Source organism: Epinephelus lanceolatus, chromosome 14 (assembly GCF_041903045.1).
Source record: "Epinephelus lanceolatus isolate andai-2023 chromosome 14, ASM4190304v1, whole genome shotgun sequence".
In the NCBI taxonomy this organism is placed as follows: domain Eukaryota; kingdom Metazoa; phylum Chordata; class Actinopteri; order Perciformes; family Serranidae; genus Epinephelus; species Epinephelus lanceolatus.
Genome location: NC_135747.1, coordinates 30,639,956 through 30,658,860, shown reverse-complemented (window position 1 = coordinate 30,658,860; position 18,905 = coordinate 30,639,956). Strand labels below are relative to the sequence as shown.

Sequence of the window (18,905 nt, the reverse complement as noted above, 5' to 3'; positions counted from 1 at the left end):
ACGCATCACACCAGCCCGCAGATACACTATCAGCACAGAGTATCAGCTATTTAATGCATCGATAACTGTGGAGACAGATCAGTAATATGACCATTATTTCATTTCCCAAAAGCAGGATAAAGATGAGAATAGCGAAAAAGCGCATTTACGCAAAGGTCCAATTTGAGGTACTTCTTCTTCTACTCTACATTCTAAGGGAAATATTGTACTTTTTTACTGCACTACTTTTAATTGACAGGTGTTACTGTATTTTAAATTATATTACATTGTTCAAGTGTAGTGATGGAACCTAACTAAGGGACTGTTCTTAACTTATCAGAGGAGGGGCGTGGCTGTGGTGTGACTAAATTAGTTATTAGATTTTATAAACTTAGGCCATGTTCACACAAAAATGATCCGCTAAAAACGGAATTGTTTCTAATTTTTATTATGAAAAAAGGCCCACATTCAGACTACAATGTTTTGATAACAATCACCTGTGCACACCAATGCGCAAAAATGACCAAAAACACTGTAGTATACATGCCAGGCCAGTTGGCGGTGCGCTTCCTTCTACAGAGCAGTGATGTATACACAAACAAAATGGCAACCGCATGAACGTTTGTCTGGACGGACGGCGAGGTGGAGTTGCTACAGTGAATCTACACTTTGCAGAAGTGTTGATAAATTCAGTAGGGTGAGCAGCACAAACAGAGCTCAGGAGTCCGCCATTGTTGTGATGGTTGACTTTCTCGCACGTGTCTAGTTACTGAAACCGCAATGCGCATGTGTGAAAAGTCTCCGTCTTCAGAGTAACTGCATATTGCAAGTTTACATGACAATGAAGACGGTGCTGTTTCCAAAAAATTGCACTCTGGAACCCGTTTTCAAAACGTTGCCTTTTATAGGCACCCAAAACCCTGCTGTCGTGTAAAAGATCAGCCAAAACGCAACTAAAGTTAACTGTTATTGGGTGAAATAGTTGTCGTATAAACAGGACCTAAAACAGGATGTATACTTGTTAGTCAGCTCTATGCAGAACCTACTCCGCTGTGAGCATTTCGGGGCTGTTCACACGTCGCGTCTCTAATTGACTGGAAAACCGGAGGTCCGGCACTGGGTGCTACTTTTGTGCCCTGTTTGTACCAGCTCTCAAGAGCACAGCAGCAGGTTGTGTCTGAGGTTGCTAGGCAACCTTAACAAGCATCATATAGCCTATTTACCTGAAATCCTGAGTGCAGAGCTGATCTTCTTCCAGGCGCTGTTTATAAGTATGTAGGCCTATCGTCTGTGGGACAGATGTAAAGCTCTGGGTAGCCCTGCACTGACATGATCAACTTATCTGTATTTATCACACTGCATATTTACAGAAGAAGGTAAAGATATCTGTTGGCTGTGATTGGTTGGTCCTCGTCACATGACATGACGTGCACTGCTGCGTTCTAAAAGCTGAACTCTGTTTATCTCAGAGCAGCTGTCACACCCAAAAAAAAATGGGCTCTTGGGAATGCGTGCACACCGTGACGGCGTCGCTCTGGCATTTGAGCGCACCTGCTGCGTGTCTACATTGAAAACAATACATTTGAGGGCGCAAAAACGCGGCATGTGTCAGGCAGGTTTGGAAGGCATGTTTTGTTTAAAAGTGGGTGGTAAAACAAATACAAAATACAACCATTTAAATTTGTATGCCTCTCCCCTCAGCCAAAATAAAAACATTAGTCCCTCCTCAGCGCTTAAAAAAAATATTTGACATGCGTCCCCCTATTTGCACCACCCCCTCCCCCTCATAAGTAACGAACAGTCCCTAAGTAACAAGGGTGTAGGCTTTGTTCTCACATCCAGGGGGATTTTGGGTCATTGCAGAAAATAAACCCTGCAGCAAACAAGTTCATGACACTTTCTTCTTGAAGTGCTAATGCGAGGCTATAAACGTACTACACCACTGTCGCATGACTTAATGACGCCACCACATAAATGCTGTAAAGCTATGTTCACAGTGATGACGCTCTGTAGTCTGATTTAGCCACTTGTTACCAACCACCTTTTTTAAGACATGTAAAGGCTTCAGAATTAGAGAGTAGGATATTTACTGACATATTTTATGTCGTAGAATAAAATGTGAAGCTTGTGATAACCACAGATCTCATGTCATGTCACTAATCAAAAACCCACTGATTTCAAGAAGAGGGAACCAGGAGTGCAAAATGCTTACTTATCTCTGGGTTTTAGGACTCAGTCCTGCACCAGTCTGTACATTTTGAGGGTCAAACACTTAATTTCCTGCATTCTGGTGAATTTTAATTTATCAATTTGTGCTTTTTCTGCATTAAGTTAGGATGAAAATTCCATTATACTTCCTGCTTCAACTGTGCTGCTTCCTCTGCTCTCTGTTTTATGGCAGAGTACAACCCTTGCTTTTGAGGTTGCATACTGCCACCACCTACTTTACTGGAGACATTGTTGCATGAGAAGTGTTCTAGCAGTTCAGTGAACTAAAAGTCCTCTGTGTGATCAAAATATTGAAGGGTGAAAATATTGAAAATCTATGCCTATGCCAAGTACACTCACTCAAGTATTGTAGCATACTCAAGTACAATTTTGAGGTACTTGGGTATTTCCATTCTATGCTACGTTATACTTCTACTCCACTACACTCTAGAAGCCAATATTGTACTTTATATGCCACAATATTTATCCAAAAAGTTATTTTGCAGTCAAAGATTGATATAAAATATAATTAGCATATGTATTATATATATTATCATAGATTAAGCTACCCAGCAGTATACATTTGTTTAAATGGCTCCACCTCTGCATCAGTGCATTTATTGTAACAGAGTATTTCTACTCTGTTGTGTTGCTAGTTTCACTTAAGTAAAAGATGTGAGCTCTTCTTACAACACTGGAGAAAACACATGAAGGAGGAAATTTGTAATTTCTTGTTAAGTGTTGAGTTTAAGCCTGAGGTGAGTGTGAAGAGAAAGTAATGTGTAAAATAGTGATTATTAATGATCCCCTCCAGACATAAAAATACTCTGGTTAGAATGATTATTTGTGTCTGTTTTTTTCTTCCCAACTATAAAGTTAAATTACCTCATTAAAATTATGTCTATTTCTTCTCCCTCACTGTAAAGATGACAACACCACAGTGTAAAATACTCCATCACAAATAAAGGTCCTGCATTCAAAATGTTCAAGTAGACGTACAGAAGCATTATCAACAAAATATAATTAAAGTATCTAAAGTAGAAGTATTTTGCAGAATGACCCGTCTAAGTACATATTATATTTAAGGACAACTACTGAAGCCTTAAAATGTAAGCAGCTTTTGTATGTTGTAGCTGGTTGAGAAGGATTTTAATCCATAATAAAGCAGAATATTTTATAAACTGGTTAAAACTTTGGTATGTAAAATTAAAATCTGCAAAGTAACCATTAACTACAGATTCAAGACACATGTAGTGAAGTAACAAGTATGATACATCCCTCTTAAGTGGTATAAAGTAGCATAAAATGGAAACACTAGCTCATGCACCTTTAAGCTATACTTATGTGCTGCGCTTTAGAAAATATATTTAGTCACTCTCCACAACTGATACCGGACCACTGGCCTCCAGTCTACTTATGATGTTACAAATCATGCTCGTAGCTCTCATACAAGATTCAGGGTGAGCACAGGGGAACGTGCTTCAGCAGATGAATAAGAAAACAACCTCCTGCTATCAAACTAACATTTTGCACAGTGAAGGTCAAACATCTAAGTGATGTGATGATAAGATATCAACACTTTCGATCGCCTCAAGGTTCCCCACTCTGTTAACCACTGACTTCTTCGTCCAGCTCCTTACTGTGTCATTTTAGTGCTTTAATTCATCAGGAAAACTGCTCTGATGAACGGTTTGATCACTAACAAAATCCATTTAAAACTGCAAAGTCACTGGATCACTGTAAGAATTTTTAATGAATGAATGAATAATGAGACTCAGGACCCTTTATTAATGACTTGCTTACATTAAGACAGTGAGGCGACCTATTTGCTTTTACTTAGTTTAAGTTGACAGCATATTTCATAAGCAAAACAAAGTATTTAGTATGCAGTATTGCCAGGTCTTCTCACATGGAATTATACTAAAGCATTATATCTAGGGATGCACGATTTTGGATTTTTGCCAATATCTGATAACTACTTTCCAACTAATTTTGGCTGATTGCCAACACCAATATGTGCACATATTTTTCCCCACATAATTGCAGAGAACATCAAGTCTCTCCTGGGGTGGAATTAACATATTATCCCTACTCTTACTGTGATGGCCCACTGGCAGATGCAGCCATGAAATACAATGATCTTCAAAACATTTAGTAGGAAAATAAGAAAACTACTTTGACTTGGGTTACATGCATAAGATGCTATATTTATCTTTTTGTAACGTTTTCAACCAAAAAATTCACCCTACTGCAGCAGGCTTAGATGATGCTCACCCTGAGACAATCCTAACAATAGCAGCCTTTATCTGCTGATACAGATGATGTAGATATTATTGTGCATCCCTAAATATAACAGCAAATGCTCAGGTAATTTCCACCTTTTAAGTTGACCAGCCTTGAAAAACTAAATTAGAAATTTCCATGACAAGAAAATCAATCTCCCCACAAAAGGGGCCTAATTCTTATCAGCACTTACCTGTCCTATCCAGGTGTCTCTGGCATTGAGGAGTCTCTACCCACTGTAAGCACATGTTAAAATAAACCCACTTCCATCATTTATTAAAATCACAGCACAGACTCAAACCCTGCTTCCACCTCTCTCACCTGTTGGGTCCTTCTTCACTGTCTTAAGGCCCTCCAAAGCCTGGAGGACGGTCCTCACCACAGTCCTTGAGTCCACACTAAAGTGAGACTATATATCACATGAACACCTGAAATGATTTCTAGAGAACTCCATGAGCCTTAAGATAGTTACAGGGGGGTTCTGGAAAGTACAACCTTATAGCGACTAGTATTATTTTGCAGACCACATTTATATCAGTGGAAGATGGTAGAAACACCTATCTGTATAATGCAATGACCTTTGAATCGTTCCCTTCACTGAGTTCCAGTTGACTGATTTGTCTGGCATTGTGACATAATACAGCAGTTTCTCAGTTAAAATAAGAAACAATCCATTGAGTCCTGCTAGGGAACTAATGTTTTGCCCATCAGCACCACGGGCAGGACTGACATCATTGTCAAGTGTTGTCAAGCGGAACATTGTGGTGGCAAAAAGGCCTAGAAATACTTGACCCTTAAGGTCAAGTTAGAAGCAAAACGTGTTTATTAAAATTAAGCAACCCTGGATGGCCTCACTCTGGGGACAAGTCTTAGAGCAGAGTGACCTGGCAAACATTGTGAGAGAGAAACATTGTGATGGGGAAATAGATGTCGTTGGCAGAACAAAGTGTGGTAGAACACCAAGTAAAATGAAGATATGTTCGAGTTCTGGAAACGGCATCTATTTCCACATCACAATGTTTCTCCATCACAATGTTTGCCAGGTCACTCTGATCTCAACAAATGAGGAGTTATAACAACAATGGCGACTGCTGTGGACAAAACAGACACTGCAATCGAGGCTGTTCTAAATGGACGTATCTTCTCAATATCGCCTGACATCGCAGTTTGTTTTTTACTTTGCTCTGCTACTCTCTTAAAACTTTAGGTTACAAAGGTAACCCCGGTTCTCTGATAACATGAGTTAGGAACTCTGACAAAAGAAGTACGTTGGCACGGCTACACATGTGTGGATTTACATTGGTCTCATTATTGGGTAGGGAAAATCAAATCCCCCTCACCCACAGAAATCATTTAGAGTTAATGCAGCAGATGGAAGATGGAAACAGAGTGCAACGAGTTGAAAACTCTGTCTGATATCAGGCAAAGGTTGAAGTTAACCAAGTTAATTCTTAGCTCAAATGTCAACCGATCCATCTCCATGAAAAAAGAGCAAACTGCCAATAAAGACAGTGTGATGGTGACAGTTGAAAGCCCTGGAAACAGATAGCAAGAGGGCCTTGAGTCGGAATTTTCTTTGGACTACTATTTCCAAGATTTAATTTAATACTAAGTATTTCAATAGCTTCAGCATCATGGAATGATTCAGACATTCAATATGAAATGTTATTGACAAGATAGCTAAGAATCTGACTCACTCAACTGAATAATTCATAAAATTCAAGTACCATGAAGTAGGCGAGATTTTAGGCAAGAATCGACTTCATCTTTTAATAAACGATCCATGGATCTGGTGGCCATGTTCTTTAAGGTTGACTACATTTCCTCAACAAACATAAACTTAAAACACAAATAATAAAAACAACATAAAAACACAAACACATACTCAGACACTGTTTAACACAGACATTGTGGTTCTTCAAGTGTGTTCAGTCAGTAGTAAGTACATGGACTTTCCTGGAGGAAATACATTAAAAGTGCTAAAACATACAGTTCTTTAAGACAAAATGCCTCAGTACTAACTATCAGTACTAACAGATTTGTTCATAAGCAGCAGATACGAGTGATTTAAGTTCAACCACCTTTTCTGTAGGTTTATGGGCATATTTTGTGATGCAACCTTTCACGCCGACATCTGTGTCAGGGTTTTGGTGCAGGTAGCTTTCCAGGTTAACTCTGGTGTTCTCCAAAATAATTATAAAACAACTACTTTCACTGCTTAACTTATGTTATTGATTGCTGATTTTTACGGTGACTGACGAGACCATATGCACCACAACAGCCCCTTTTAGGAGAAACGTGCTATAGCTTCAGAAACGATGCAATTCATAAACAAACAAAAATCCAAAACAAATAACACAACGCAAATGAGCTGCAAATGCAGAAACGATGCAAAGTCAGAAACACACAAACCCCAAAAACAAATGCAAAAGAAAAATACTGTACAGCCAGTCAATGCAACCGAAGTTCTCCAGGCCTCTTGGAGGAGCGCTAAGTAGAAATGTTTGGTTTCTACCCAAGAGAGAGAAGAAGAATTTCTTTTTGGGTTTTTGTATGTTTTTGACTTTGTATCGTTCTTGTATTTGCAGCGTCTTTGCTGTTAATGTATTAGTTTTGGCTTTCTGCAGCATGTTTTTTATATGCAGCACGTACCGTGTGTTTTTGAATTGGTTTCTGAAGCTGCAGCATGTTTCTCCTAATAGAAATGTTTTGGGCTGTTGTAGCACATTTGCCCTTGTCGGCCACCATAGCTTTCTGACAGCTGGGTGTGAAGTTTGGGGGCATGAAATTCTTCTTTTTCCTTACGTTTATAACATTGTTTGAATAAAACTTGCCCACAAATGGAGCAGAGCAGGGACTCTTTCATGGCAGTTTTAGGGGCGTTGATTATCCAAATGACTGATTCTGACAAACACTCACCCTCTTGTAAACAGTTAACAGTCATCAGTTTGAAATGAGCAATTAACGACAGGTCTGTTTGGTGAATTCGATGTATAACACTCATACGAACAAGCTTCAGATACAAAGTACCATGGGTTTAGGGAATACAGAAATATTCTTGCACAAGGCCTTGCTTAAGTAAAACTAGCGTGCATTCCCTGGTCTACCTGTGAGTATTAGGCTACTTTTTACATTTAAAGTTCCCTTTTCTTCTTCAGGTCACTTAAGTCAGTCAGCCAGCAGCTGGACGATTGATAGTCTCTACATGAACAATTGTGTTGGAGAAACAACAAGGGGAGAGTGTGTGAAAGGGCAGGAGTGCAGCCACTGACACTTCTCATCGTGCTCTCTCAAAGGCACCAGTCTTCTGATGTGAACATGAGCCCCTGTGTAATCCTGATCCCTGATGTGCTGCCTGGTTCACACACTAGAGGTCACTCAGCTCCATGACATACACTCCCAAGTCCCTCTCCTTCAAGGCTTTCATTATTTTCAAAGTCCTCTGTTCAAGGTTTTGGTCCCCTGTGAGTCTAAACGGTACCATTCTCTATACTGACCCAAACTCAGCCATCCAGGCTTCGTATTTTTCCAGGTCGGCAGCAGAGACAGACTTTGAGATCTTCTTGAGCGTGAGGGTGAAGTCCTCCATGGTCACAGGCATCTGCAGCTCGTCTTTGGACAGAGCTCGGATCTCCTCGGGGGTCAGGCCTTGGATTCGACGACGCATCGCCATCATGGACGCATCTCTGATGTACATGTAATGATGGGAGCAGATCGGGGCAGGAGTATTTTAACACACACACGTATATAACACTTCTTTTTTTTTATAAATGTGCTCCCTCAAACATACTTGATGGATTCCTTATATGAGCTGTCAAAATGATGAACATGAGCAGAGACAATTTGGGCGTAGAAAGAATCACACCAAGGACAGGGTCGTGAGGAGAAGTGTGACTAAAGCAACTATTCCAGTGATCAGTTCATACTTAAATCACTGAGGTAATCTGTTATTTTTAGATTTGCGTCACAGAGTAATGAGGATATATGTATTGATAATCATCACTTTGCAAAGTGATCTGAATATGTATCTGAGCTAGTGCCATTTTGTGGTTGATTTAATATCCATTTCTGTAATGATAAAATCAGCAAACATACATGAAGAGTTAGAGCTGGTTAGTAATAGGGCTGCCACTAACGATTATTTTCATTGTCGACTAATCTGTCGATTATTTCTTCGATTAGTCGACTAAACATTTCATCGAAAAATGTGTTAAAATGTTGAAAAATGTCGGTCTGTCTTGCCCAAACCCCAAAATTACGTCATCTGTCTTGTTTCATACTCACGCCAAAGGGTTTTAGTTCACTGTCACGGGAGAGTGTGTAAAGCTGCCAATATCTGAACGTAAGAAGCTGTAGTAAGAGTATTTTGGGGTACTTTTATAGTGCTTTTCTATGAAAAATGACTCAAACCGATTAGTTGACTACTAAAATAGTCACCAATTATTTTAATAGTCGATTAGTCATCGATTAGTCAACTAATCGTGGCAGCCCTAGTTAGTAACAGACAATAAGGCAAGTGACACCTGTAAACTTCACATTTTTAGTGATTTAGGTTCAGGGCCAAATGCAAATACTTGTTCATCAAGATATGTAATCTGTGACTAAAAACTCACACTGTCTATGGTTGCTCTTGTGACTTCAAAATAATTGAAACACTTTGTCTCTTTATATTCTAGCCTGTAGTATTTTCAAATCCATTAACAGTATGTCCATTAATAAAATCCAATAGCAAAGTGAGCACAATGTAATTTCCGTGCCTTCAATACAACCATTTAATGTATCCCAACATGATCATCATAAAAGGATAAAGAAACTATCGCCTGAAGCCATACGCACTCATGACTACTAAAATCAGCTATTCAGTCTGTCTCTATAACTTTATGCTTCTCTTTGATGCTTCCTTATTTTATTGCTTTGTGGTTTTATACTGTTTTCTTATTGTACTGCTCTACTGTATGTTTTTGTACAGTTTACTTACTTAACGTATTTATATGTTGCTTTGTATTTTAATTTTTTTTCTACTGATGTTTCCTGTTTGCACTGTCCCTCTGCTGCTGTAATGCCACAAATTTCCCAGCTGTGGGACAAATAAAAGATCATCTTATCTTATATAGAATACTCCAGGAATGAATCCTAAAAAACAAAAGTGAGTTAGTATTTTTGCATTCATGGTTCCCTTGTCTCAAAGTCAGTGAGCTGTTTGAAAGTGTTTTTGCTTAGATGCCTAAAAGAAGGTCCGTGCTTAACACAAGCTAAAGAGACTTTCGTGTTTTGCTATACAACATGACATATGTCAGTAAATATCCCACGTGTGAATTTTGAAGCCTTTATGAGTCTTAAAAAGGCGGTGGCTAACAAGTGGCCAAATGAGACTACAAAAATTTTATCATGTGAAATCATGTGACTGTGGTATAGTTTGTTTATAGCCTATAGGTTTTTACTTCTGGTGATTGCATTTAGGCTGAAAAAAAAAAAATGAAAGTTGCATTCATTTGTTGAACAAAACATGTAAGCACCATAAACATTTGTTTGCCACAGAGCTTACATAAGCAAAATATAAGAATCTTTGATAGCCAGCTTACACCATGATCGCCACTTATCTGTAGTTGCTCTGCTGTTCACTTAAGAAATGCATTTCTCTGTGCTGGTCAGCAAGCAATTCTGCTACTCTGTTCTTCTCTCATCACATGTGGAGCTCTGTCTCCTTCTGCTTATGTGTATGTGTCTGTATGTCCATGTGCGTCCACTTGTCTCTCGCGCTCTGTTTTGACACAACTGACAAATATGTGGAGGCATGGGATACATATTTCATAATTAATCATAATTAGATCATTTGTATCATCTCTACTATGCCCTTTAGATCTTTCATAAATGATTATCAATGTGTTCTCCTGCCAGATTCGGTCATGGCTTGTGAATAAAATAGACCAGACACCAAAATTATCACTACAGAATGCGAGCCAGCTGTTGAGCTCAGGGCTGCGGTGTGTCCAGTGTGAACAGCCCAATTGGTCTACATGGACGCTGAAAGCAATCAGGCAGCGCTCCACAGAAAATCTAGTGCTTCAAGGCCTGTCTGCGTCCAGTGTGAACTCGGCGTTACAGCATGTTGCTGCGCTCTTGTTAGTGCAAAAGAAAAAAAAACAAAGCCCATGAAGCCCTGAGACACTTCTCTTTAGTTCTCTCCCTCACTACATCTCTTGTCCGTCCTAAGTCTGTTTTTATGAGTGGTATTTCGTTAGGAGGTGAAGGTAATGAAGGATGAACTGATCTTTAGTTTCTCCACACACACCTGCAGACGTTGGTGATGTCCGCTCCAGAGTAGCCCTCAATCTTCTCAGCAATGAGGTCCAAGTCCACATCGGCAGCCACCTCCACCTCCCGCAGGTTGATCTTCAGAAGCTCAACACGACCCACAGCTACACACACACACACACACACAGATCAGATATAAAGATGTTATATGTAGCCTCTGTTGGACTACTTCAGTTACCATCACTCTGGTTTGTTGTGAGGTGAGTCTGCAGGTGATGAGGTCACCTGTGGGCAGGGGGATGTAGATCCGCTTCTCCAGTCGTCGTCGTAACGCCTCGTCGATGTCCCAGGGGAAGTTGGTGGCCGCGAGAACCATCACCATCTTAGAGGGGTCATCGTTCTCCAGAGCTCCCCCAACACCTGATCACAAAATACACATTACTGTATCATCCATACGACATAGGATCTTGGAATCTATCCAGGACACTTCTAGGAAATATCTTTATATAACTTTTAGCTTCATCTCCTCTGTTCCACTCACCATCCATCTGAACCAGGAGTTCTGATTTGACCCTGCGGCTGGCTTCATGTTCATCCGATGTTCCTCTTCTGCCACAGATGGAATCGATCTCGTCTATGAAGATAGTTGTCGGTGCGTAAAACCGAGCCTAAGAAAAAGAAAATTGTTTTTTCTCATATAACAAAATATTTAGATCTTTAGTTTGGTAATGTGAGTTTTTTCACTTAACGGATCACATACATTAACGTACCATTTCAAAAAGCAGACGAACAAGTTTCTCAGACTCGCCCCTGTATTTGGAGGTGAGGGTGGAGGAGGACACATTGAAGAAAGTCGTCCCACATTCTGTGGCCACAGCTTTGGCTAACATGGTCTTCCCTGTCCCAGGAGGGCCAACCATTAACACGCCCTAAAAGAAATGTGAAAACTTAAGACACACAAACACACGTACACAGACAGAACACTGACGCAAATCTCTTCTGTGAAAATCAGGACAATCACTGCTGCTCTGATGTCTGACATTTAATTCTGCATCTTGTTTGTGTCTGTTGCCATGGAGATTACATAAATCACAAAAGGCCCAGTGACACAATCCGTAACATTTTTATGTAATTGTCGTCCCTGCTGCCTCAGAATACACAGGGTAATGTGTGTAATACACGCTGCAGGATGGAGCAGACAGGTTTTCTATATAAGACACTGACGCAGGTTGATCAGAATCTCAGCAGGAGCAGATGGGAGTGGCAGGGTGCAAACTACAGGGTACTCAGAGGAAGCTTCTCTCCTCTTAATGAGACATGAGCTCCCCTGAATACATGATTTGTGAGTTTTTGGGGGGGTTTAAAATATTGACAACATACTTTTTTTTATACACAGGGTATCTACAGGATAAAGAAGCTAAATTTAAGACTTTTTCAGACCTTTTTAATACCACTAAATGATGTTTAAGACTAAACTCGCCATGGAAATACACACTGTAAGTAAAAAATACCCTAAGTACACACATTGATGTCAGTTAAAAATGAACAGTAAAAACGACTCTGATGATATGCTTTGTGCTTGTGGCTCTGCATATGTGATTCCACTGACCTGATCCCCGTTATACCACGTTTGAAACACCTTCAACATACGGTACAGTTTGCTCCGTAAACATTTAATCACCATGAGTAATTGTTATTCTTTTAAGCTATTTGTCCATACACTTGCATTTTCCAATTTTTCCATAGCTTGCAGGTCCTAGATTAACAATGAAGACTCATTGCGGGATTTGAGCGTACCGAGGGGGCAAAAACAGAGGCATTGCGCGCACACAGGTGATGTGTCGAAGTCTGGTACGCCATCAAATAGTGTTTCCCTCATATTAAAATTGTGTTTCCTACAGCACCAATGCCAAAAGTTATATCGGTGATGTGACTAAAATACATTTAAGACCCATTCAATCTGTTTTTTTTCCTTCCTTCACAATGGGAGTGGAATGTACCTATGCTATGCAACAAATGCCAACAGTGTGATAAGGTGCTGAGAATCTATTCTGTGCCAAGTGCTGCATTCATTCATTCAATTCATCTTCTAACCGCTTCATCCTCATGAGGGTTGCGGGGGGGCTGGAGCCTATCCCAGCTAACATCGGGCGAGAGGCAGGGTACACCCTGGACAAGTCGCCAGGGCTGACACACATAGAGACAGACAACCACTCACGCTCACATTCACAGCTACGGACAATTTAGAGTTATCAATTAACCTAATCCCCAACTGTAGGAGGAAGCCGGAGTGCCCGGAGAGAACCCACGCTGACACGGGGAGAACATGCAAACTCCGCACAGAAGGGCTCCCGCACCCGGGATCGAACCGGCAACCCTCTTGCTGTGAGGCGACAGTGCTAACCACCACACCACCGTGCCGCCCCAAGTGCTGCATGTTTGGCCTTTTTTTCTGAGCACAGAGAGTTGGAAAATGTTAAAATTGGGTAAAACACTCTGCTCTTCACTGTCACTTTTTACCCAGCAGTCGAACCCCAGTGGAGGAGGGACGAACAGCACGAAGACCAGCCATCACATCTTATACGTTATGTACGAGTGCTGAACAACAACAACAATGCAGGGCGTTAAAATACTGTATATCTATTAACACGTTTCCTCTCATGAACTCATACTGACAGGCGGGTCCGTCCTCTCTCCCTACGTGCTTCAGACTTCCCTTCATCCTGAGCGAGTACTCTACCTTGCTCTGCCATTTTACCTTGTGTGGATATTCCATATCATAGCAACCAGACGCAACCAAAGCGTCTTAGCTGAAAAGCAGCTGCTCCTCCAAAGTGCTCTCAAGTGCTCCCAGTGGGGCGTTTCCTGAGGAGCTCCTGGCGAACACGGGGCCTTATTGATATATGGTTCATGAATGAGGGTGATTCATCACTAATTCACTTAAAAAAAGATGCTTTCACAAATTCTATTCTCGCCATCAATTTTGAAGCCTGGTGGCGAAATATCATAGTCTTCATTCACTGTTACTCAAAGGGCAGAAAAAAAAACCCAAATTTTCTTAGTTCCACTCAGTGGTGCGCTGAATCTCCATCATTCATTCCTCTGTTCTGGAGTCAACATACAGATACGTCCAAAAGAAAAGATTTAATGCTCACACATTTGTGTGTTTATAGACTGTTTTGCTGTTTGACTAACCTGTGTCCTATTTGTGCCAGTAAACTACAGAATACTGCACATCACTCTGCAGAGCATACAGTGCCCTACTTTAGTTGGCCGTATTGTTTCATAGTGATATTTGGCTTTGATACCTGTGTGTAGGTTTGATGTGGTCATTAGCTGATTATTATCACGTGTTGATGTAACATAACACACAGGGGAGTGGGACGGCCCACTCTGCTAAAGTGTGCAGTAACAGGGGAGGATAAACAAAACTGAACTGCAAAGACCTCTTTACTGTGTGACAATAAAATGATCATGAACTTAATCTTTATTTGAAACAACTTTATTAATCTTTCATTTTACTGCATTTCATCTGAAAAAGGGCTCTAACTTACTTACTAAATAAAGAGCTGAATTATGCATGCATATACCGGACAAAATGGAGGCACTGTGCTGCTGTAATTACAAATGCAGTTTTGACTCTCACATGGTGGGCCTGAGGGGGAAGAGGCCTCACATGATGAAGCTCAACAGAGGCTGGTACAGAAGGAAACTCAGTGAGTCTTTTAGATACTGAGAGGCAGCATGACTGAGTGGGCCCTTTAATGAGAGATGTTAGTGATGCAAACATATGTAAGCATTCACATTAAAGTTGTGTTCCTGTAGAATCAGGTTCCACTTCAGCTTAGTTTGAGTGTAGTGTTGTACTATAACTTTATATAGACAGGGTGCACATTAATTCCATCACAAATTAACTTCCATATTTCGCCAAACACAGAGGTCATGAGTTAATATTAGTCCCATAAGAATCGGCATCTCAGTAATTTGGGGTTGTATTTAGGTTTTCTGGTCAGGGGCAGCCCTTACAGCTCAGAATACGTACGCAATCAAATTTGTGTGTGTGTGTGTGTGTACCTTCCAGGGGCGACGAATGCCCTTAAAGAAGTCGGGCATCCACATAGGCAACACCACAGCTTCTCTCAGCAGCTTCTTGGCATCTTCCAGATCAGCAATGTCGTCCCTGCAGTTCATCCAGAAAACTCAGTCAGCAGAGCACAAATAAAACTGTCCCAACAGCATAACGTATAAGAATCTGTGTGAGGGACCCTACCAGTGTACGTTAGGGTTACGGGACACAATGTCTCTCTCCAGTGAGTCCACCAGGTCGCTGTCATGTCCAGTGCTATCAAACTTCTTCTGCTCTACATCCCCTGGTGCATCTCCGACCCCTTTCTTCCCCTGATGAAGGACAGGTATTTGACAGATTGACTCATTTCTTAAGGACGTCACTCATCCATCTATCTGCCCACTCAACCACAAATCCACTCCTGTAGTCTGACCTTATCGTCTTTGGCTTTTGTGCCTCGGGCGTCTCTGAAACCCGGCCTGTCTGGTTTCGGGTTGGCCTGGCCGCGGCCTCCTGGCCCTGCTCCTCGATGCTGCAGCCCAGGGGAGTCTTTCCTCTGCTGCTTCACTGCACTGTTGGGGCGCTTCACTGCAACAGGATTCCTACAGAGACACACACACAGGAACAATACACATGAGTTAAAGGAGTCCACACCTGCAGATAGAGACATCAACAATATTTTGCAATGAGATAACTGCGGTAACAATGAAGTGTGCCAACGTTTCCACAGAGTGACATCAACTTTAAACCAGCTCTGCGAGTTCTCTGAGCAGGTAAAGCTCAATATGTCCACTTTAATGACCAGATGGTGAGTCAGTGTGCGCTGATAGAGATGAAACAGATTATGCAAAATATGTCTCTTTGTACTTCAAAGTGTTTCCTTATAGCGGCATTTTGTTCTACAGACGTTCTGGGTGGTATCAGTAACAATCAGTTGTGCCAGAAAGTAAAGAAGTTCCCTGGATCAGCGCCTGAGCAGGTGGCTAAAATAAAGAAACCAAAATACCCACATACTGCAGTCTTGTTCACTTGTTGTTTTACTCCTCATAGAATGAAATAAGAACTGTAAACAGCTTTCAGCGCTCTTATTATACGAAACTAATGGATGTTCATGTGCTTCTTGGAGACTGAATTAAAATATCCTCGACCACATGTATGTGACAATAAAATGTTGATGAGTAAAAAACAAGAGGTTCAAAAACGTGAATTACCACACCCACCTGTGTTCTGCAGGGGTGGGAGGGGGCCACACTGCTGGATCCTCAAACTTCTCCTCAGACTGAGGGGCAAGGATGTCAACTGGCTTCTCTGACTTGAAGCTCTCCAGCGTTGCCATGATGCCTTTCACCTGCTCATACTCCTCAGTCAGTTCTTGCCTGACCTGGTTGCAAACAGGGGAAGGACGGTGTCGGATCAGAGTTGTATCACACAACATCTGACTGAAAAACACAGCAGCTGACATGGATGTAAAGAGGTTTGTAAAACAAAGCAGGGTTAAGAGCAAAGCTTTAATGTCCTGCAGTGAATTAAAGAAACTGTGTGTAAGATTCAGGAGGATTTAGCTGCATCTAGTGGCAACCAGCTGAAAATTCTCCTGGTTAGAATTCCTTCAGTGTTTATTGTTCAGGAGGTTTTTGTCGAGAGCCAAATTATCCAGAGGTCTCTTCCTCTCTAAAACAAACAGACCAGGTGATTTAAACCAGTAAAAACACTGGATAAGGCAGTTTCATGTGGCAATAAATTAATAAATAAATAATTCCCAAACCAACCACGACCAAACTGTCGCTAGTGATAGACCAAATTAGATTTTGCTCCAAAATAAAAAGACATCTTTTTCCTGTTGGTGCTGCCGAATACATGGGGGTTAATTAAACCCATTGAGTAAAGGCCATTTGGAATCCAGTAAGCTGACCTGAGCTTTGGTAAAATAAATTTCTATGTTACATCTAGGGTTGAAACGGTGTGAGATTTTCATGGTATGATAACAGATATCACAGTTTCTGAGTATGACAGAATTATTATTGTTATTATTTCAAGTTAAAATAACCCTTAAACGTATGAGAACAGAGTGATTATTTTTAGCTGAACAAATGTTTTATTAGTATATAAAAATCAAAACCATTTTTTTTTAAATTGAAGTATGTGTTAAACGTAAAATAAAGTTGAGACTGACCACTGCAACCCTACTTGAAACCATTTTTTTGGATGGAAGTTTGTGTAAAAAGTCTCCCCACTGAAAATAACTAAAATAAAGCTGAAATTCTCTGTCCAGGAGCATTTTTTCCAATATCATAAATTAGCAAATTCATTCATTCATTACATTAGCAAATGATATTAAAAAAAATGGGGCTGGCACAGTCGTACAGTTGTTAACATTGTCACCTCACAGCAAGAGGGTTACTGGTTCAAACCCAGGGTGGGGGAGCCCTTCTGTGCAGAGTTTGCATGTCCTCCCCGTACCAGCTTCCTCCCACAGTCCAAAGACATGCAGGTTAAGTGGTGACTCTAAATTGTCCGTAGGTGTGAATGTGAGTGTGAATGGTTGTCTGTCTCTATGTGTCAGCCCTGTGATAGTCTGGTGACCTGTCCAGGGTGTACCCTGCCTCTGGCCCATGTCAGCTGGAATAGGCTCCAGCCCCCCTGCTACCCTCGACAGGATAAGCCGTTACAGAAAATGAATGAATGAGATAAGCAAATGCACACTGTATGTTAGCTGTCAACTTTCATATTACGATATACCTTAAAACTGGTATACTGTTGCAACCCTAGTTACACCAGTGACATTATGGCATTTACCCAGTAGGTTTTCAAAAGTAGAACAATCCTTGTTTTTTTTCTTCAAATAAAATCAGTGTTGGCATCAAAGAAAAGTGTATCATCCTAAACTGTTCTAAAATATTTGCAGTGCTGAACCACAGTCACACGCTGCCCTGTAATTCAAGTCAGCTTTATTTACATAGCCTAAAATCACAAACCACAAATTTGCCTCAAGGGGCTTTAATGATGTCATTAATGCTGGTTTAATAACTGGTGTAAGAATGGTACGCTCAGGGCTTTTTGGTGAACTCACCTGTTGCCATTTGACTTTGAGAGCAGGGTCTCTGAGGGACTGACAGTGCTTGTGGATCTGTTGAATGACTCCCTGGTAATAAACAATGGAGGAGTCATAGTTGCCCAGCAGAGCATACTCACGGCCCTTCTTGGCGTTGTCACATATCTCTGCCAAATTCATGCTGAATAATAGCTATAAGGTGAGGGAGAAAACACACAACACAGCTGAGTAATGTGACTGAATACTGAGCACAATAAGTTGGCTAATGTTGGCTGGTTTTAAATAAAGTCCACACAAACATTTCCATCAAAGAGCCTGCTGTCTTTATTACATATAATCCTACTTATGACAGGATGGTGCAGCTTTAATGACAGCTGCTATCACATATAACAGCTAGCATAACGTTACAGCACGTAATTAAAGCAGGTCAGTTAAGCTAGCTAGTGTCTTAAAACTGTTACAATAAATAAACATTTTAAATCGCCGTGATTTCACCTAGCGTTTGTGTCAACCCAGTGTTTAAATTAGCTTATTTCTTGTACACACCCTGTCTTTACAGCGACGTTAGCCTCTGTTAGCTTTATGCTAGGCCACAGTTAGCAAACAAAACGAGTCGTGTTGCAGTAACGTTAAATAAACACCCCTTAATCCTCCCAGCCTGAGTTAACCGTTAAATATACATGTAGGCAAAGGCAGCCTATATTAGACTCTTTAGCTACATATCTGACATGGAAATAAGTCTCATACCTGCATGAAAACAGCTTGTTTGTGCTGTTAATTGTTGAATCAGAGGTGCAGCGTTGGGCAAAGTGTTACCATGGCCGCGAAGAGACGCCGTGTGAAGAATACAGGCGGCTCGGTTACTGGGCTGCATTCACGGACATACCGCATGGTGGGAAATATAACAACCCTGCGAGGAGATGATCTATCAAGGTCAAAAACACCAAACAGAGCTGTTTGAGAGCTGGCACCAAGGACTGTTCTTTACTTATAAAAGAGTGGGTTTCCTGGGGTGTAACTTCAGCTATTTTGAGCCTCTCTGAAGCTACAAATATTTTTCCT

General features: G+C 40.9%; 1 protein-coding gene across 1 annotated transcript; it reads right to left on the bottom strand.

The window, feature by feature from the left end:
* Positions 1–7,264: 7,264 nt before the first annotated feature.
* Positions 7,265–18,702, bottom strand: katnal1 (katanin p60 subunit A-like 1). Its single transcript, XM_033617627.2, has 11 exons — positions 18,591–18,702; positions 17,862–18,035; positions 16,012–16,172; positions 15,225–15,393; positions 14,996–15,123; positions 14,800–14,905; positions 11,496–11,654; positions 11,267–11,393; positions 11,011–11,145; positions 10,763–10,889; positions 7,265–8,156 (listed from the first exon to the last, which is right to left on the bottom strand). The coding sequence occupies exons 1-11, from the start codon at positions 18,594–18,596 to the stop codon at positions 7,958–7,960; spliced, it is 1,491 nt and encodes a 496-aa protein (XP_033473518.1). The 5' UTR covers positions 18,597–18,702; the 3' UTR covers positions 7,265–7,957.
* Positions 18,703–18,905: the final 203 nt, after the last annotated feature.